This window comes from Microcaecilia unicolor, chromosome 8, assembly GCF_901765095.1.
Source record: "Microcaecilia unicolor chromosome 8, aMicUni1.1, whole genome shotgun sequence".
In the NCBI taxonomy this organism is placed as follows: domain Eukaryota; kingdom Metazoa; phylum Chordata; class Amphibia; order Gymnophiona; family Siphonopidae; genus Microcaecilia; species Microcaecilia unicolor.
Window position 1 is genome coordinate 61,225,893 of NC_044038.1, and position 21,909 is coordinate 61,247,801.

The window sequence follows — 21,909 nt, forward strand, 5'->3', positions numbered from 1 at the left end:
AAATTTGATCTGTTTAGTTTTATATCATTTTCCTTGTCTCTGTTCAAGAGTTTTGCTCTCACTCTGTTCTGTATCTTTAGTAAATCTTTGCCTATCCCATTCTTAGCATGACACTCTCTAGAGCAGTGTTTCCCAAGTCCAGTCCTGGAGTACCCCTTGCCAGTCAGGTCTTCAGGATATCCACAATGGCTATGCATGAAAGAGGTTTGCATATAATGGAGGTGGTGTATGCAAATTAAATTCATGCATATTCATTGTGGATATCTTGAAAATCTGACTGGTGTGGGGTACTCTACCACTGGACTTGGGAAACACTGCTCTAGAGGACAAAATAAAAGCATATCAGATTAGGCTATGTCAGAGCCTATTTAAAAAAGATCTTGATAGAAGACATGTCTAGCTGCCACATAATCCTTGCTGCACACCTTTGTCTCATGTTATTTTCAGAATCAGGCTTCAAGAACAGACAGAGGAATGGGACAAGCAGTATTTAAAAAAAAAAAGTCTTATTGCTTAGATAACATCAATTCTATCAAATCTACGAGATCTCAAGCTGCCTTAAATCTGCTAGTCCAACGTGTTCCATCTTAAAAACACTCCTTACAAAAAGTGGTCATTGGTTCTACAGGGGTGATCAAGTGTCAAAGCAGCCCTTAACAGAGAAAAACTCTCTTGTATGGCTGATTCATCCTGCCTATCAACAGAGAAAGCAAAGTTACTTACCTGTAACGTGTATTCTTTGTAGACAGAAGGATAAATCAACCACAGAATCCCACCTGCCTCCCAGAGAGGAGTTGTAAAGCCATGGACTAATTGAAGTGCCTCCTCAAGCACACAATACGTGGGAAGGTACAAGCATGTTGAGAAACGTTTTTGAGCCCTCAGAGAGCCACTTGGTGTCAGTGTCACTCACTTTTGTAGATGATTTATACTGCTGTCTTTCAAGAACCTCTGTTACAGGTATGTAGTACTGCTTTATTTCTGTAACAGTTGTAGGCAGATTTTGGCCCCGGGACCCCAGAGGTTCTTGTGCCATAACAGTTTTTATCTGTTCTCCATAGCTATTTGTTTTCTAATTTTTTTTTTTTTTCTTGTACTGTCCAGGCCAGCCTTTATGGATGAGTATGAGAAAATTGAGGAAGAACTTCAAAAACAGTATGAAATCTACCTAGAAAAGTTCCGTAATCTATGTTACCTGGAGCAGCAGCTAGATGACTATCACAGGATGGAACAGGAGAGGTTTGAGGTGAAAGTACATATATTTGCTTGCTAAATAATATGGTAGTCAACTCTGTGACCTTGTTATTAACACTATGTGCTGCCCCTTGCATAACCTGGGTTTGATTTCCAACTGGATTTTCTGCTTCTCTGGTTAACTATAGCTCTAGGATTGCTGGGAGAAGAGTGGACTACTGTTTTGCTTTTATGGTTATGCACAGTGTACCATCAAAGAAAGCATGACACCTATGTTTACTAAGGCGCGCTGTGGGCACGTTAGCATTTTTAACGCGCGTAAATGGTTTACGTTCATTAAACACCCATAGAAATGTATAGTCACGTTAGCGTTTAACGCGCCTTAAATTTAAGGGTGCGTTAGAAACACTAACGCACCTTAGTAAACATACCCCTGAAAGTATAGTGACTCTTCTTTCTAAACACTAGGATGGAAACTAACAATTTTGTTTTGAATACAAATATAGGATTTTCATAGATACAAGTCAGGGCTGCAGTGCAGGGAAGATAAGCCAGAAGGTGGATTTTGATAGTCCGTTTTACCCAGAAAATGGTAGATGAATATGAAGTTAAGGTAAGGCCAGAATCGAAGGAAGCTCTTTACTAAAGGTGTTAAGCATTTAACGTACAGTCTAGCATGCAACAACGGGATACCGCACAAATAAAGCATTTGGTGATATTTTTCCTGTTTCCATGTGCTACAGCTATAATCATTCATATTAATTTTTAAGAATGTTTAGCATGGGCAGGAGCCTATGGACAATGGAAAGCGATACCCAGCTAGCATGTTATGATTAAGTGTGCTAACTAATTGATTGCAGGAGCACTTAGCCGTTCCTAAATAGGAGGTGCTAAGTGTTCCCTTGTTAACTTTCTGCAGGTACCACACACCTAATAGGAACATTAGCGCTCGACCTGCAAATAAGAAAGAGGAAGGAAAAGCCCTAAAAAAGTTGCCATGTTAAATCTAGGCTTAGTTCATGATAAGTCCCTGAGTTATACTGCGTTAAGCCCAGATTTTACGGCACTTAGTAAGAAAGTCCCCTAAGTATTGGTTTGAGTACAAGTTGGGGGGTGTCCTTGTGTCACCTTCTAAATCTGCCTGGTCATGGTAGTTTCCGCAATTTGTTTCCTCTAAAAATAACACTGACATGCCTAGTGATTTATGCAAGTAAAAAATATTTTTACCCAATACTTCAGAGTTGCCTAAGGAAGGTGCTATCTTGACTGTGGTTCATTGCAAGATATTTGACACTCGGCAGATTGTTAAGAGGATTGAACATTTATTTCAGGTGGACTATTCCTCAGTTATGTATATTCTCTCAAGAAAGTTCAGCTAAGATATGTGAGCACAACCAGAGGCTTTCGAAGTTGGAAACAACATTTACTAAGACTGATCAGTCTGTTGCTACTTACAATCTGCTTCTTTCTGCTGTTAAGGTAGTTGTTTAATCCATTCACATCTGGAAGCTTTGGAAAATAAGGAAGTGGACGAGTGGCCTTAGTGATTAGAGCACCAGTCTTGTAATCCAGAGGTGGCCGGTTCAAATCCCACTGCTGCTCCTTGTGATCTTGGGCAAGTCACCTAACCCTCCATTGCCCCAGGTACGAACTTAGATTGTGAGCCCTCCTGGGACAGAGAAATATCCAGAGTACCTGAATGTAACTCACCTTGAGCTACTACTGAAAAAGGTGTGAGCAAAATCTAAATAAATAAATAAAATAAGTTGCGAATTAAGAACCTTAGGATATTTAATTTCCTGATGACTCATTATCTGGCTCCATTAGAGCTATTAAAAATGTATTTGAAGAATGTTCTCCAATTCCCTCAAGCTGATTCCTTATCTGTAGAGAGTATGTATTATGTTCAGAGAAGTTGTATACAAATAAGAGAGGAAGGTGAAATGGATCAAGTTGTATCTACTCCTGTTGAAAGCCTTGATGTCTCTCAGTTTCCGGAATCCACACAGGATTTGATAGCAAAGAGACCTACTCTGCTAGTTAAAATTTCTTTTGAAATTGAAAAAAACATTACACGCAAAAGAAGACTGTGCCTTTCTGTGGTCAACAAATCTAGATGTACCCAGGCAAACTCAGGTCCGTAGAAAGCAGTTCCTGCAGCTGAAGCCTAAGGCTTTGGCTGTGGGGGCAGCTTTTTTCCTAAAATTTCCTTCAAATGCCTGATCCACTGTGGTAACAATAGATATACCTTTGTAGATTCTTCTCATTTGGAATCTTTTCTTTTGGACAAACCAGTGCTTTCTGGACAAGTTTCCTGAGTAGTTGGTTATAGGATTGAGTTTGATGGAGAACATTCAAAATATTGTATTACCTGCTTTCTATTTTGGTAAATATTCTTCTTATGATCAATTTATCAGCTCCCTAGATGTGAACTAGTGTGTATTGTTTTCCTGTTTGTAATAGTAGTAGTAGTAGTAGTAATATTTGATTCGGGTATTGCTATTGTTTCTTGTTTGCATTTTTTGTTTTAAAAACGCGTTTAGCTCTATTCTATAAACGTCATCTAAAATTAGACACGGTTTATAGAGTACGCCTAGCACATGTTCTTATGACTAAATTTAGTCACAACCATTTACAACCAACTAAAACCTGTTGTAAATGCCCATGCCTAAGTTACACGCTATATTCTATAACAGTGCGCATAAATTCAAGGAACGTCTGTGACCCACCCATGGCGATGCCCACTTTTCAGATCTGCATCTCAGAATTTACGTGCATCACTTTACAGAATATGCTTAGAAAGTTGTGCATGTAAATTCTAATTAATGCCAGTGCTTAAGTGGCAATTATCAGCACTGATTGGCTGTTAAACCAATTAAGTTGCAAGCGCAAATCGGAATACGACCCCGCAACCTAAGTCACATTATAAAGATTGGGGGGTATATGTGTATTTTAAATGTATTAAGAGGAGACATTTCAAAAGGCATCTTTTAGGTTAAGAGAGGAAAATATTATGCATAAATTGCATTCTCAAAATTACATGTGTTTTTTTTTTACCAACTAAAGAATAATTGCAAATATCCTCAGGTAAGTAAAAGTGCGCATATTCTTTCCCTTTGAAAAATTTATGTTAACTGTACAGGTTAAAATATCCCTGGACTTAGTCTTTGTTCCAGTGTGGACAGTTTGAAAATTGCTTCTAAAGTGATTCTTTGTAGCAGATGTTTAAAACAAGTAAACTTTAATAGCTACATTTTTTTTTTAAATCCTCTGGGTTAAATTTATTGTATTTACTTAGTACCTTTTTATTTTTTTCATTTTCATTAATTTCAGTATTCTTTGAAGATTGTAAATATCCAGCACACTTCAGCTGTTGTACAATGAATACTGATTGTGAAGCACTTAACAACTATACTTATTCAGGGCCCTTTTAGTAAAAGAGGTTAAGCCCTTAATCACTGTTCCATTTAAGCTTAACAGGAGTCTTCCACCCACAGTCCTGCTAGTGGGAGGTGGTGTTTAACTATTACATTTTCAATAGTGAAGGACAGGCAAGTTCTGCAGGACTCTAGATAACCTGCCTGTCCCTAGCAATTAAAAACACAATATTGAAGCACCATCCCCCACTAGCAGCAATTTAGTTAGAGGACTCCCGCTGGGCTTAGAAGGAACAGTGCCCTTAACCTGTGGTTAGTATGAGCAAACAGACTACCACAGAAACACATAAAAAAATGCTGAGTTAATAAAATGTGGTAAGTGCTCCCACATTTTATTTATTTATTTTTTATTTTTGTTACATTTGTACCCCGCGCTTTCCCACTCATGGCAGGCTCAGTGCGGCTTACATATACAGGTACTTATTTGTACCTGGGGCAATGGAGGGTTAAGTGACTTGCCCAGAGTCACAAGGAGCTGTCCGTGCCTGAAGTGGGAATTGAACTCAGTTCCCCAGGACCAGAGTCCACCCACCCTAACCACTAGGCCACTCCTGCAACTCTAGTGCTGCTTAAATCTGGGCCAAGCTACTGTAAATCCCATTTTACCATGCTTTAAGCCCAGATTCTAGCACATTTTAATAAAAGAGGCTCCTCAGTATATGATTCATTCACATTAATCTCAACATTACCTGAAAAAATTGTCTTTAAATAGCTCTTGTCTGTATCAGTGTTTGTAAAGAGATGCCGAGGTACTTGGTTCCAAGCTGATGATTTCGGTGTGTTCTTCAGTGAACATTAATTTGGGAAAATGCCAAGCAGTGCAGATTTATAACCTTTGCTAATAGAAAGCACAATGGGTTTTAAAAAATTTAGAGGGGTATTTTCGATATGACGTTCAAATGGCAAAATAAATGTTATCAGAAAATGTCTAAAAGCGCAAGTGCATAATGGAAGAATTAAATATTCAAAAATACAGAAAAGAAATGTTTAGAAAGAGGATGCACTGCAAACATCATAGACATTTTAAGATAAATGTTTCTTTCAATTGAAAATACAGTATGCAAAATGTGCAATGGCGGTACTGGTCCCCGTGTTGAGAAAATGTCCACGGCAACAGCAGGATGTTCCCTCCATGTTTCAAAAATGAGCCCCTTAATAATATTGCAAGGCCACATTAAAGATTTCCTTTGCTTGACCTGTTTTCTGAACACAGAGAAAATAGCAAAATGATTTAACGAGTAATAGTTTGAATCATTTATTTATTTATAAAATTTCTCATCCGTACCATCTACAGTTCTGAGCAGAATACAAAAAGCATGCACAATCATGTACATCAAATAAAACAATATACTACTATAAATCTCACATTCAAAGACAAACACATAAAAACAATAACACTATTATCAAAGTGCAACAGTCCTAATCAGCGGCAATTATCCTGTAGAAATATTAAATGCTTGCTGAAACAGCACAGTTTTTCAGCCTTTTAAACTCATTCAAATTCTTCAAGACCCTTACCTCAAAAGGTAAGGAATTTCAAATCCTCGGTCCTGCAATATAAACAATCAAGTCCCTACACTCATCAAGATTATACCATAAACAATGGAACATTTCATGCATGCCATGTATTATTTATTTATTAGTATTTATTTATCGCCTTTTTGACTTTAGTACATGCTCTTCTAGTCACTAGGTTGGATTACGGAATGTGGTATGCTGAGATTACTCGCTATTTGATCACGTGGCTATCCTCAGAATACTGGGATTAGGTTGCTGGCAGGTGTTACATGGTTCCTCTTACAGGATTAAATTGCTGGCAGGTGTTATATGGTTCCTCTTACGGGTGTAAGAGAACCATATAACACGTTTGTATATTCAATACATTTGGCTGCCTATTGAGTTTAAAATGAAGTTTAAATTGTTGAGTTTGGTCCATAAGGCCTTTTCTCCAAGGACAAGCAGGTCATATTCTCTCACATGTGGGTGACGTCATCCATGTCACCCAGTGAAACTACTAGAGCTTTAAGAGTATGTGCATGCGCAAGTGCCTTCCTACCCGCCACAAGAGCACAGAGCCATCAGTCTAACCTGTAGTGAGACGAGAACGTGATTGTCCCACGCTCCTCACGATGTCTGGTACATGAGCATGCGTTTTTGATTTTTGTGCCTTCCATTCGGAGTTTTTGCCCTGACTTTTTGTTATCTTTTCTTCAGAAAGGTCCACTCCCTTCCTGTATAGATTTAGTTTTATTTTTCCCCCACTTTTAGGTTTCTTTTATTTTTGATGTGCTCAATAGGCCCTCTTAGTCCTGAGCTCTGTTCAGGTATTTCTCCCTCTAATTTTCTGGTGTGTGCCCCTTTTTTTAGTCACCATTGAGCCATTTAATTTGGCCATGGCTGTTTTTCCTTCCATGTCATCAAAGGTTCCCATTGGTTTTAAGCGCTGTAGCCAGTGCAATAGGACCATTTCTGGCAAAGACATTCATTCTTATACCCCTTCCAGCTGTGTTCTTTACCTTCGTATGAGGAAAGAAAAAGACGGATGCAGAAACGTTAAAGGAAATTAGGGACGCAAACTGGGCAACACAATAATAATGGGTGATTTCAATTACCCCGATATTGACTGGGTAATGTAACATCGGGGCACGCTAGGGAGGTAAAGTTCCGTGATGAAATCAAGGACAACTTTATGGAACAGCTGGTACAGGAGCTGACGAGAGAGGAAAAATTCTAGACCTAGTCCTTAGTGGAGCCCATGATCTGGTGCGGTTGGTAATGGTGCTGGGCCGCTTGATAACAGTAATCATAATGGAAAACGGTGAAAAAAAACTTAGATGTGTGGCTGCGAGGGTCAAACTTTTACATCAGGCGTGGATGCTATTCAAAACACCATCCTGGAAGCCGTGGCAAAATATATTCTGCGTATTAAAAAGGAGGACAGAAGACCAAATGACAGCCGGCGTGGTTATAAAGTGAGATGAAGGAAGCTATTAGAGCTAAAAGAAAATCCTTCAGAAAATGGAAGAAGGAACCGACTGAAAATAATAAGAAACAGCATAAGGAATGTCAAGTCAAATGCAAAGCGCTGATAAGGAAGGCTAGAGGGACTTGAAAAAAAGATTGCGTTGCAGGCAAAACACATAGTAAAACATTTTTTAGCTATATTAAAAGCAGGAAGCCGGCAAAAGAATCAGTTGGACCGCTAGATGACCAAGGAGTAAAAGGAGCAATCAGGGAAGACAAAGCCATAGCGGAGAGATTAAATTAATTCTTTGCTTCGGTCTTCACCGAGGAAGATTTGGGTGGGATACCAGTGCCAGAATGGTATTCGAAGCTGACGAGTCAGAGAAACTTAATGAATTCTCTGTAAACCTGGAGGATGTAATGGGGCAGTTCTACAAACTGAAGAGTAGCAAATCTCCTGGACCGATAGTATTCATCCCAAATACTGATAGAACTGAAAAATGAGCTTGCGGAGCTATTGTTAGTAATATGTAATTTATTCTTAAAATCGTGCATGGTACCGGAAGATTGGAGGGTGGCCAATGTAACACCGAGTTTAAAAAAGTTTCCAGATCCGGGAAATTATAGACCAGTGAGTCTGACGTCAGTGCCGGGCAAAATGGTAGAAACTATTATTAAGAACAAAATTACAGTGCATATTCAAAAGCATGAATTAATGAGACAAAGTCATCATGGATTTAGTGAAGGGAAATCTTGGCTCACCAATCTACTACATTTCTTTGAAGGGGTGAACAAACATGTGGATAAAGGGGATCCGGTTGATATTGTGTATTCTGGATTTTCAGAAAGCGTTGACAAAGTACCTCATGAAAGACTCCAGAGGAAATTGGAGAGTCATGGGATAGGAGGTAATATTTCCTATTGTGGATTAAAAAACTGGTTGAAGGATAGAAAACAGAGTAAGGTTAAATGGTCAGTATTCTCAATGGAGAAGGGTAGTTAGGGATTCCTCAGGGGTCTATGCTGGGACCGCTGCTTTATGAAAACGTAACGGAGTTCAAACATGCGTGGGATATGCATAAAGGAATCCTGTGCATAAGGAATGGATCCTCAGAAGCTTAGCTGAAATTGGGTGGCGGAGCAGGTGGGGGGAAGAGGGGTTGGTGGTTGGGAGGCTAGGATAGGGGAGGGCAGACTTATACGTCTGTACCAGAGCCAATGATGGGAGGCGGGTCTGGTGGTTGGGAGGCGGGAAATACTGCTGGGCAGGTCTGTGCCCTGAAAAGGACAGGTACAAATTCAAGGTAAGGTATACACATATGAGTTGTCTTGGGCAGACTGGATGGACCATGCAGGTCTTTTTCTGACGTCATCTACTATGTTACTATGTTACTTTATTTATAAATTACCTAGCGATGGGAGTAACTAGTGAGGTAATTACATTTGCTGATGACACAAAGTTATTCAAAGTCGTTAAATCATGGGGAGGATTGTGAAAAATTTCAAGAGGACCTTACGAGACTGGTGTCTAAATGGCAGATGGCGTTTAATGTGAGCAAGTGCAAAGTGATGCATGTGGGAAAGAGGAACCCAAATTATAGCTTCGTCATGCAAGCTTCCACGTTAGGAGCACAGACCAGAAAGGGATCTAGGTGTCGTCGTTGATGATACATTGAAACCTTCTGCTCAGTGTTCTGCTGCGGCTAAGAAAGCAAATAGAATGTTAGGTATTAGTAGGGAAAGGAATGGAAAACAAAAATGAGGATGTTATAATGCCTTTTGCCGTCATCTACTATGTTACTATGTATGTTAGGTACGCTCCATGGGTGTGACCGCACCTCGAATATTGTGTTCAATTCTGGTCGCCGCATCTGAAAAAAGATATAGTGGAAATTAAAAAAGGTGCAGAAAAGGGGCGACGAAAATGATAAAAGGGGATGGGGCGACTTTCCTATGAGGAAAGGCTAAAGCAGCTAGGCTCTTCAGCTTGGAGAAAAGGCGGCTGAGGAGAGATGCAAACAGAGGTCTATAAAATAATGAGTGGAGTTGAACGGGTAGATGTGAAGTGTCCCGCTTAAGCTTTCCAAAAATACTAGGACGAGGGGGCATGCGATGAAGCTACAATGTAGTAAATTTAAAACGAATTGGGAGAAAATATTTCTTCACTCAACGTGTAATTAAACTGTGGAATTCGTTGCAAAGAATATGGTAAAGGCAGTTAGCCTAGCGGAGTTTAAAAAAGGTTTGGACGGCTTCCTAAGGAAAAGTCCTTAAACCATTATTAAATGGACTTGGGGAAATCCACTATTTCTGGGATAAGAGTATAAAATGTTTTGTACTTTTTTGGGATCTTGCCAGGTATTGTGCCTGGATTGGTCACTGTTGGAAACAGGATGCTGGGCTTGATGGACCTTTGGTCTTTGCCAGTATGGCAGTACTTACGTACTTAAAGAACCCAGCTGGCCAGAAAGGATTAAAGGGAAAAGATTGTTGGAGCCTGTTCCAAAACCTCAATGTCAATGTCGGCATCAATGTCAGGAGTTGCATCAGGTACACGGTCCATGTGGTTGTGAGGCCTGTCCTCAGCACTGGGAGTGGACTCGCATCAAAAATGGGTCTCCACCTGCCTTGACACTAGCCACTGTGCAGGGCCCCAACACTGGCGACGTGGTGATTTGGCATCATCCTTGTCGGCACTGAGGAGCATTGATGACTGACATCGGATAAAGGCCAAGAAGTATGGCATTGATCCCTCTCGAACACAAAGTGCCGGGAGCTCTTGGGGCACTGAGCGATTCGGTCCCCAAGAAGTGTCAGCACCTGGAGGACTGCTCCAACTCCATACAAGAGGTGCCGATGCGTGGGTCTCTACGCAGCCAAGCTTAGGCACCCATCTCAACCCTGACAGTTCAGCAGTCTCTCTGAACTGGCACCCCAGCCTTTCCCGATGGTCTCTCTTGATGAGCACATCTGGGCCATGCTGCCCGAGCTCTTGGTGGGGTTTTTACAGCAGTATGCATCAGCATCTGGGGTGCTTGCACCAGCCGTTGCACTTCCCACTGCCCCGCAAGGCCCTCAGCCTTCGGTGAGGTCTCAGATGCCGGTGTCACATGCGGCACCGGAGTCGACAGCTGCCCAGGTGGGCATTCCCTCAGTGTCAGTGGAAGAAGCTTCATCGAGGTTGGAACCCACACCTCAGTGCCCTTCTGGAGGACATAGATCTTCTGCTTCAAGGCAGGCTTGGTCTTAGCCCTCCCAGGAGGATTTTTTTGCCAGCACTAATGAGGAGTGCTCATGTGAGTCTGATGAGGGTCCACAATACTTCTCAGAGGAGGAGTCCTATGCCATCCCATCTGACTCCTCCCCTCCAGAGGAAAGGAGGAAGTCTTCACGAGTGCCTTTTCTTTCCAGGTTTTGTGCTGGAAATGGCCACTGCCATTCGTTTGGAGTCGGATCATTTGAGTCGGAGAACGAGCCCAGGACTGAGATGTTTGAGGTCCTAGGCTACGAATCTCCTCCTAGAGAGGCTGTGACAGTTCCTCTTCATTGGATCCTGAAAGGTGAAGAATTGAGAGTTTTCTCTGTCGGCCCCTGTCCTGTCCAAGAACATAGACACCTTGTATCAGATCCAGAGTTCCTCAGGGTTTGATAAACCTCAATTGCCTCAACATTTCCTGGTTGTGGAATCCGAGCTCAAAATAGCCAGGAGTTCTAGAGACTATGCTTTAGCACCCCCTTGCAGAGAAGCTAGAACCCTGAATTCTTTTGGGTGGAAGAGTATCAGGCATCTATTCTCATCTCCCATATTCAATCTTACCAGCTCTACACACCCTGTACTTGCAAGTACTTGATGCACAATATGTCTGATTTGTGGACTCTCTCCCAAGGAGCAGGGCATATCACTTTGCCAGTTGATCAAGCAGCAGAAGGCGTATAGAAAGTTCTTGGCCAGGGTCGCATATGACACCTTGATGTGATGTGCAGGATCTCTGCCCAGAATATAATGACAACGCAGACTCTTATGGTTGCGTGTCTCTGACTTGAACCTCCAGTCCAGTAGAGGTTGGCGGATGCCACATGCCAGGGAGATAACCGTTTGGAGACATGGTGGAGGAGGTCACTGACCTCATCAAGAAATAACTCTGACACCATTGACACTCTCTCCCCTGTTGGATGTCTGCTGCATCTTCCTCATCTGGGAAGTTTTTGGGCAAGTCAATGAGAGATGCCTGCTACTCTCAGAGATGTAGGTAAGCCCCTTCTCACCAGCATCATCAGCGCTCAGTCCCAGCGCACTTATAGTACATAAGTAATGCCATACTGGGGAAAGACAAAGGTCCATCGAGCCCAGCATCCTGTCCCCGACAGCGGCCAATCCAGGTTAAGGGCACCTGGCAAGCTACCCAAATGTACAAACATTTTATGCAAGTTATTCCCGAAATTGTGGATTTTTCCCAAGTCCATTTAGTAGCGGTCTATGGACTTGCCCTTTAGGAAACCGTCCAACCCCTTTTTAAACTCTGTCAAGCTAGCCGCCTTCACTACATTCTCCGGCAATGAATTCCAAAGTTTAATTATGCGTTGGGTGAAGAAAAATTTTCTCCTGTTTGTTTTAAATTTATATCACGAAAGGGATATAGTTTCATCGCATGCCCCCTAGTCCTAGTATTTTTGGAAAGCGTGAACAGACGCTTCACATCCACCTCTTCTACTTCCACTCATTATTTATATACCTCTATCATGTCTCCCCTCAGCTGTCTCTTCTCCAAGCTGAAAAAACCCTAGCCTCCTTAGTCTTTCCTCTAGGGAAGGCGACCCATCCCCGCTATCATTTTTGTCGCCCTTCGCTGCACCTTTTCCAGTTCTACTATATCTTCTCGAGATGCGGCGACCAGAATTGAACACAATATTCATGGTGCGGTCGCACCATGGACCGATACAATGGCATTATAACATCCTCACATCTGTTCTCCATACCTTTCCTAATAATACCCAACATTCTATTTGCTTTCCTAGCCGCAGCAGCACACTGAGCAGAAGGTTTCAGTGTATTATCAACGATGACACCCAGATCCCTTTCGTGGTCCGTAACTCCTAACGTGGAACCTTGCACGACGTAGCTATAATTCGGTTCTTTTTTCCCACAAGCATCACCTTGCACTTGTTCACATTAAACATCATCTGCCATTTAGCCGCCCAGTCTCCTAGTCTCATAAGGTCCTTCTGTAATTTTTCACAGTCCTCTCGCGAGTTAACGACTTTGAATAACTTTGTGTCATCAGCAAATTTAATTACCTCGCTGGTTACTCCCATCTCTAAATCATTATAAATATATTAAAAAGCAGCGGTCCTAGCACTGACCCCTGGGGAACCCCACTAACTACCCTTCTCCATTGTGAATACTGCCAATTTAACCCCACTCTCTGTTTCCTATCCTTCAACCAGTTTTTAATCCACAATAGGACATTTCCTCCTATCCCATGACCCTCCAATTTCCTCTGTAGCCTTTCATGAGGTACCTTATCAAACGCCTTTTGAAAATCCAGGTACACAATATCAACCGGCTCCCCTTTATCCATGTTTGTTTACTCCTTCAAAGAATTGAAGTAAATTGGTCAGGCAAGATTTCCCCACACTAAATCCGTGCTGACTTGGTCTCAGTAATCCATGTCCTTGGATGTGCTCTGTAATTTTGTTTTAATAATAGCCTCTACCATTTTCACCGGCATCGATGTCAGACTCACCGTCTATAATTTCCCGGATCTCCCCTGGAACCTTTTTTAAAAATCGGCGTTACATTGGCCACCCTCCAATCTTCCGGTACCATGCCCGATTTTAAGGATAAATTGCATATCACTAACAGAAGCTCCACAAGCTCATTTTTCAGTTCTATCAGTACTCTAGGATGTATACCATCCGGTCCAGGAGATTTGCTACTCTTCAGTTTGCTGAACCGCCCCATTACGTCCTCCGGGTTTTACTGTGAATTCAGTAAGTTTCTCTGACTTGTCCGCTTGAAATGCCATTTCCGACACCAGTATCCCACCCAAATCTTCCTCGGTGATGACTGAAGCAAGAATTCATTCAATCTCTCCGCTACGTTTTTGCCATCCTTGATTGCCCCTTTTACCCCTCGATCGTCCAGCGGCCCAACCGATTCCCTTGCCGGCTCCTGCTTTTAACATAACCGAAAAAAATTTTTACTATGTTTTTTTGCCTCTAATGCTATCTTTTTTTCGTAATCTCTCTTGGCCTTCTTTATCTGTGCCTTGCATTTGTTTGACACTCCTTATGTTGCTTCTTGTTATTTTCAGACAGTTCCGTCTTCCATTTCTGAAGGCGTTTCTTTAGCCAGTGCTTTTTTTGTAGAAAAAAAGGTGCCAGTACTCATTGTGGGCGGAGTCACCACATATGACTCCAACCCTATAATAGCCACACCCACATTAGCCACACCCCTTATACCAGCCATAGCGCGTATAAATAGACATCATTGAAAATTTTATACTAGTATAGGAGAAAAAAATAACATGATTTTTTTTTCATTATAAATAATTTCTGTAAGCTGTTACAGCTCCAGTATACCCAGTGCAAAATAAGACAGCAGAATGTAAATTCTCAAATTGGACATATTCCAGACACTAAAATGAAAATAAAATGATTTTTTTTTACCTTTGTTGTCTGGTGACTTTGTTTTTCTTGATTGGCTCAGTATATCTGTCCTTTTAACTCCGTTTCCAGGCTTCCTTTCCATTTATTTCTTTACTTTCCGCCTTTCTTCTTCATTTCTTGCCCTACATCCGTAAGTAAAAGCTGGGTCCTCCGCAGACTTGACTGTCCAAGTGGATCCAGCTTCTGCCTATTTTCTACATCCATGTGCAGTTTTTCTCCTCTTTTCCTTTCCCTCATCTCATCTCCTTCCTCACTCTTCCCTCGCCTCCATCCATGTCCAGCATTTCTTCTCTCTCTCCCTTCCCTCTCCTCCATCCACCCATGTCCAGCAACCCTCCTCTCCCCCCTGCCCTCCCCTCCATCCACCCATGTCCAGCATTTCTTCTCTCTCCCTTCCCTCTCCTCCATCCACCCATGTCCAGCAACCACCCCGTCCCCCCTGCCATCCACCCATGTCCAGCGATTCTCTCTTCCCCCTGCCATCCACCCATGTACAGTGACCTCCTGTCCCCTCTGCCATCTACCCATGTCCAGCAACCCCCCTGTCCCCCCTGCCATCCACCCATGTCCAGCAACCCCCCCTGCCATCCACCCATGTCCAGTGACCCTCCTGTCCCCCCTGCCCTCCCCTGCCATCCACCCCTGTCCAGCAAACCCCCTGTCCCCCCTGTCATCCACCCATGTCCAGCCCCCCCCCCATCCCCCCTGCCCTCCACCCATGTCTAGCAACTCTCCTTACCTTCCCTCACTCATTGTGTCCCACCCTCTGATGTAGCTTCCTATTTCCGCAAGAGCGGGACACAACAATGAGTGAGGGAAGGCCGGCCAGGTTGAAGCACAGGAGGAGGCAGGGAGAGATTGATTACCTTAAAACAGTTTGCCAGATGAATGTCTCAGATCACAGAGCAGAGACACAATGTTTTGTAAACAGCAAGGACCTCCACTGGATTTTGAGGGGGTAGAGGTGTCTCACGTAAATGTAAAGGGAGACAACAGTGGAGAAAAAAATTGAGCTGAGCCCTAGGCCAGTCCTCAAGGTGTTGTGCCACAGCCAACACTCACCTTGCCACAGCCGGGCGGTCCCCAGAGGATGATGGAGGGAATCTCGTGGGCGTGCAGCAGAGTCCTGAGCAGCGTGTTTTCCCCCAGCACTTTACTCTGCCCCACGTAATCTTCCAGACTGCACAGCCTCATCTTGTCAGCTAGAGGCTTCCCATCCAGCTTCTCGGGCATGCTCTTCTGTTGATAAGTGGAAGCCCCAGTTGTCAGCCCCTAGCTATCGTCCTTCTTGGCCCCACGGCCTCTGGTGGGAGGAGAGGGGCAGGCACTGTCCACCCCAGTCTTAGGCTTGGAAAAGAGAGGGAAAGCGGTGGTGGCGCCGCTCTCCTTCACCTCTTGCTGTCCCGAGAGTTGTATCCTCTTGCTGCCCTGAAGGGCGGTGGGATCGCCCCGCTGCAAGCAGCAGTCCAGGTGCGAATAATGCGGCCGGTCGGCAGCTCCTGCAAGCAGACAGGGCAGGCCACGAGATTGGGAGCGCCAGAATCAGCCATAACCAAGCCCAGGACCTGTGTCCGGACACCGCGCAGCTACACAGAAAGTTCCCGCCCCCTCCCTACAGCAACCCAGAAACTGTAGTCCGATTGCTCCTGCCTCCGGCCATCCGATGAGAGGTGATTTTTCTTCTTTTACACGGTCACAGACGCGAGGCACCGCTCCGCCGCTTCATACATTTTTTTTAAGACTGGGTCAGGTGCCGGGCGGAGGAGAAGAGGGTCGTCTGGCGGTACGAAGCTGGTAGGGGCAGGTGGGGACTGGGTCGGGGAGGGGACCTACAAAAAAGGTGCCATTACGCCGTACTGGCGCGTACCGGCACAAAAAAAGCAGTGCTTTTAGCCCTAATAGCTTCCTTCACTTCACTTTTCAACCATGCCGGCTGTCTTTTGGACACCCGTCTTTCTTTTGTAATTCGTGGAATATGTTTGGCCTGGGCCTCTAGGATGATACTTTTGAACAGCATCCACGCCTGTTGTACAGTTTTTACCCTCTCAGTTGCCCCTCTAAGTTTTTGGGGTTTTTTTTACCGTTCTTCTCATTCTATCATAGTCTCCTTTTTTAAAGTTAAACGCTAACATATTTTACTTCCTATGTATAGTTACTTCAAGGTTGATATCAAAACTGATCATATTATGATCACTGTTATCAAGCGGCCCCAGTACCTTAACGTCCCTCACTTGTTCTTGTCAACAGCGTATGCACAAGGCCCAGCCAGCTCCCCAGTCAAATCCAGGGACAAGCTTTTGACTGGCTCCAGCAGAGCATAGCCGCAGTAAAGGTAACTGGCCCAGGTAACTTACCATTCAGGGAGAGGCAACATTTTTTCCAAGACAGGTGGCTCTTTGTAACTTCTACCAGTGGGCTCTCTATATAATCCATCTCAGTTATGCCCTGCATTCACATCAACAACCACCAAATTGCCCACCGAGAGCGTCTCACTTCAGCTCTAAGCACAAGCAGGTACTTGCAGAGAAACTTGCCACTCTTCTAAAGGCCCATGCGGTCGAGGGTTTTCAAGATTTCCACAATGAATGTGCATGAGATTGACAAGCATATACTGCTTCCATTTTATGCAGATAGATCTCATGCATATTCATTGTAGAAACCTTGAAAACCTGACTGGCTGGTGGCCTTTGAGGATCATAGTTGCCCACCCTGCTCTGGTTACTGTTAAGATTTTATTAGGTGAAAAGGCAGCAAAGGTAAAATATGATGGCTTATTCCAGTTTGCCCATCCACACTAGCTATAATTCCATCCTCTTTCTCTCAGAGATCCTCAGTACTCATGCCATGCCTTCTTGAATTCAGATACTGTTCTCGTATTCACCTCCTTCACTGTTCCACACATCCACTACCCTTTCTGTTAAGATTTCTTCTTAAACATTTCTGTATTTTTATTTTGAGAAAATTAAAAAATATTCTCTAAATATAATAATTTGAAATGGAGTAAACACGGGGTACAGAGAATGTGTGTTGATGTGTCAGTGCTACAGAGAGCCATCTGAATTATGAATGAGCTGCTTCTGTTCATTAACTTGAGCCAGCCAGCACAATCACATCTACAGGCAACAAGCAGCAAAATTTTAACATTTAGCATTATAACTGTAAAGGGGTAATTTGTAACATTTCCCTGAGTCAGCCAGAAATTCCAACCAGTTGATTTCTGGTCTTGGTGGTTCATAGGACTTGTCTGGCCTGGCCTGCCTTCGATTCTAATCTTGAAGACCTCCTAGCATAAAACTTATCTAACTGAGGGCCTCTTTTACAAAGCCGCGCTGCTGATTCTCGATGCGGCAAATGAGAAGAAGCCCTTTCAATTCCTATGGGCTTCCTCTCATTTGCTTCGAGGGAATCGCTACACGGCTTTGCAAAAGAAGCTCTAATTTTCTAGAGGAGTTGATTCAACTTTGCCTCAAGGCTCCAAGTGAGACCAAGACCTATACTGACCATTTTCTGAGGACAAGCAGGCCTGTATATTCTCACAGCTAGTTGACGTCATCCGACAGAATTCGGTGCAGACGCTGAATACCTAGTGATACTAGCTTAGAACTTTCTAGCTGTGTCCCACCGCGCATGTGCTGGTGCCTTCCTGTCCGACGTGCGAGCATGTGTTCCTCAGTCTTCGTTTTTAAGCAGAGCAGGGAAGACTCTCAGTGCGTATTTTCTCTCATTCGCAGTGCCTTCCCACGTGGGTATTTTTGTTCTTTTTTCCAATATTTTTTATTTTTTCCTTATTTATTCTATTTCCCTCTAATTTTCGTAGTTTTTTGCACAAAGTTTCTTTTCATTTTCGTGAATAGCTAGGCTGTTTAGGCTAGAGCACTGATCTCAGTTTGAATGCTGCCCCTTTTTACTGTTCACATTTGAGGAGTTTAATTTGGCCGCGATTATTTTATCGATGTCCCGGAAGACTCTCAGTGGCTTCAAAAGGTGCACCCATTGTAAGCGGGTGATTTCCGTGGCAGACCCGCACTCTTGGTGCATCGGGTGCCTTGGGCCTAAGCATGAGCCTAGCTCTTGTTCTCTCTGTTTGAAAATGCAGCTGAGGACACAGAGGGGCGCAGCAGGTCCAACAGGAGAAACTTGTTGGTTCCTCGAAGAACAGTGCATTGACATTGGCACCAGAAGCATTGACCTTGATGGCTACCAAGACTTCAGCATCCACTGGGAGTGCACCAGCATCAAGAAAAAGTCTCCACCTCTCTTGACATTGGGTGCTGAGAGTAGGCCCCTGGACCGGTCAACATCGGACTCTATACAGAGGGCACAAACGGGTTTGACATTGTCCTCATTGGCACCAAAGGACCATGATGCTGAGCATTGGAGGAAGCCCATGAAGCATAAGCATCGGTCCTCATCGATGCACAGTGCCAGGAGCACCAGAGCATCGGCATTGCCGGTACTCAAGAAGCTCCGACACTGAGAGGAGCACTCCCCCTCTTTGGAAGAGGTGCCAGTGCACAAGTCTCCGGGCAGCCAAATCCCGCACTGATGCTTTTCTCAGGCTGCCATAAGTACATAAGAAAGACCAAAGGTCCATTAAGAGCAGCATCCTGTTTCCAACAGTGGCCAATCCAGGTCACAAATACCCGGCAAGATCCCAAAAACATACAAAATATTTTAAATTGCTTATCCCAGAAATATTGGATTGTTCCCCAAGTCCATTTAATAACGGTCTATGGACTTTTCCTTTAGGGAGCCCATCCAAACCTTTTTTAAACTCCGCTAAGCTAACCGCCTTTACCACATTCTCTGACAACGAATTCCAGAGTTTAATTACACGTTGAGTGAAGAAAAATGTTCTCCGATTCATTTTAAATTTACTACATTAGCTTTATCGCATGCCTCCTAATCCTAGTATTTTTGGAAAGCGTGAACAGACACTTCACATCTACCCGTTCAACTCCACTCATTATTGTTATAGACCTCTATCATATCTCCCCTCAGCTGCCTTTTCTCCAAGCTGAAGAGCCCTAGCCGCTTTAGCCTTTCCTCATAGGGAAGTCGTCCATCCCCTTTATCATTTTCGTCGCCCTTCTCTGCAACCTTTTCTAATTCCACTAAATCTTTTTTGAGATATGGCAACAAGAATTGAACACAATATTCGAGGTACAGTCGCACCATGGAGCAATACAAAGGCAATACAAATATAACATCCTCATTTTTGTTTTCCATTCCTTTTCTAATAATACCTAACATTCTATTTGCTTTCTTAGCCGCAGCAGCACACTGAGCAGAAGGTTTCAACGTATCATCAATGACAACACCTAGATCGCTTTCCCGGCTCCCCCTTTTGCCAATGCCTATGTTCAATGAGCAATTCTGAGCCATGTTCAGGGAGGAGCAACTGCTCAGTCATCGAGGGCGCTTGAGCCAGCTGCGGATCAGCCCCAGATTCTTCCTGAGTCTCCATCCATGCCTGTGCAGAGATCCTCAACACAGGCACCTCAAAGGTTATTGACATCGACACACACACAATACCGCTCTTGACATCGGGGGAGGAAGCTTCCTTGGAGTCGGAGGGTAAGGCTGTACCTCAGCACTTTTCAGGGCGTGGACATGGTTTCACTGACTCACTCAGCCTAATCTGAGTATGGTGAGAAATTTGAATGGGAACGTTCATGGGACTCAGAAGATGCCATCATGTTTGGCAGCCTATATGTGGTTGACATGGTGGAGACTTGCCAACCAGTGCTTAAGCATTGGTGACTGTGGCCCACACAGAGCGGTGGGTGTGGCTCTGACCACCTTGTTGGGCAGACTGGATGGACCATTCAGGTCTTTATCTGCCATTATTTACTGTATTACTGTGTAAATGTGTGTCATTGATTGAGGGGAGGTGGGTGGACTATGATAGAGAGAGTGAAATACCTGAAAGGCGTAAATAATGCAGACAAAGCAAGCATTTTCAAGTAGAAAGAAAGTTTACAGATCAAAAGGACATGATATGAGGTTGAAAGGGAGTAGGATTAAGAGTAACATAGCAAACTAATGCTTCCCAGGAAGGGTGGCGGTACAGGGAATAGCCTGTCACTGGAAATTGTGGAGGCCAGAACAGTGAAAAACAATTCAAGAAAGAAAGAGATAAGCACAGAGGATCTGTGAAAATGAAGAAGAGTGGATGAAGTCTAACACTGCATAAGTTCTGACCCAGTCATCTTTTGCAGCAGCTTCAGCTCTCACTAACCTCAGGCAAATTCTCCTTCCAACTTTGTGTTTTCCAGTAACAGCAGTTGCTCTGTTCAGCCCCACAAAAATGGAGAGAGAAAGGGACAAAAACACCCCTGCCCAACACCAGCTCCTCTTCCCTTCCTGCATCATTTCCATGGGCAGAACAAGGTCTGTATATCTTTAGAAGCCACCTGTTTCCTGTTGTCACCCAACTGAGTCATCCAGGCTACTTCAGTACATCCAGTGGACATTATCAGCTCCTTTTCCTCCTCTTCTTCTTTGCTTCTCCAGTTTACCATCCTGAGTCATTTATGTCTTTGATACAACAAAACCCAGCCTAATGGAGGAGAAGGCGATGGAAAAGGAAGGGCCTTGCAATGAAGAATACTGTTCTAGAGCATTTTTGGCTACTGGTCTGTCACATCCAATGCTAGGGATCCAACAGCCGCTATCACCAGCTCCTGCACACTTTTCTCTAAACCAGTATCAGTCAGTCTGTTTCCATCATCCTATCTCCACTTCCATTCCCTTCAAGCTGGCTTTCCCCCAGCTTTTAATCACCCCTCCTCAATATTTCTATGGAAGCTTGTTAGATCATCTCTGGAATAGCTATTCAATTTTCTTCCAGCACATAACGGTACCTGAAGTCCTGTACGGTTCTTGGTCTTGCAAGAATAGTGTTGAATTCTGGGCAACATTCTGCCCAAACTCACTGAGAGCTGCTTGATGCAGACAGAAAACAACAATATGGAGGTATGCCAGCAGCAAGTCTGCAGAGAAGGTTGAGGGAGAATGTGTAATGAGGAGAGTTGGGAGCCATAATTACAAGCATAAGGTAGCATTGGCGCACCAAAATATAGGCACGACCACTTATGTCAACTCAATGGCAGGTGTAAGTGGGTATGGCCATGTATGCTACTTATTATTCTATAAGTTGTACATGTCACTAGGCAAAACTCAAGACACGCCTATACTCCGCCCACATTAAGGCCACCATGCAGTTACATGTTAAGAGATTTACATGCACATTTTATAGAATAGCAGCTAGCGCTTACGCTCATAACTGCCAATTATTGATGCCAATCACGTGTAAGAGCTATTATTGTATAAATATGTGTATGTTATTGGTGCCTAATTGGAGGCACACCTTATAGACTTGCTCTTTTTGCCTTTGGGTATTCAATTAGAGTCTAATTATCTTAAGTTCAGAAAATTGGTTAAAGCTTGTTTTTTTTCTTTTAATGGATTGTCTACTTTTCCTTTTTAGTTTAGACGGTGATGTGATTTTTTAAAATATTTTTGTTATATTCTGTGTTATGATTACTGATGCTAATTTTATTTTTATTAGGCAGAGCAGGTGGAGTGATGATTGATTTTTACTTTTATTGAATTGTACTATGCTTAGAGATTATTTGATCAG

At 43.4% G+C, this 21,909-nt stretch overlaps 1 protein-coding gene across 1 annotated transcript in view; it reads left to right on the forward strand.

Moving 5' to 3' along the window:
- The window catches only part of CLUAP1 (clusterin associated protein 1), a 150,123-nt gene that overhangs the window by 86,441 nt on the left and 41,773 nt on the right, over positions 1-21,909 (forward strand). The window contains exon 8 of the mRNA XM_030213087.1: positions 1,105-1,246. Within this exon, the coding sequence (XP_030068947.1) occupies positions 1,105-1,246 (142 nt within the window). The remainder of the gene's footprint in view (positions 1-1,104; positions 1,247-21,909) is intronic.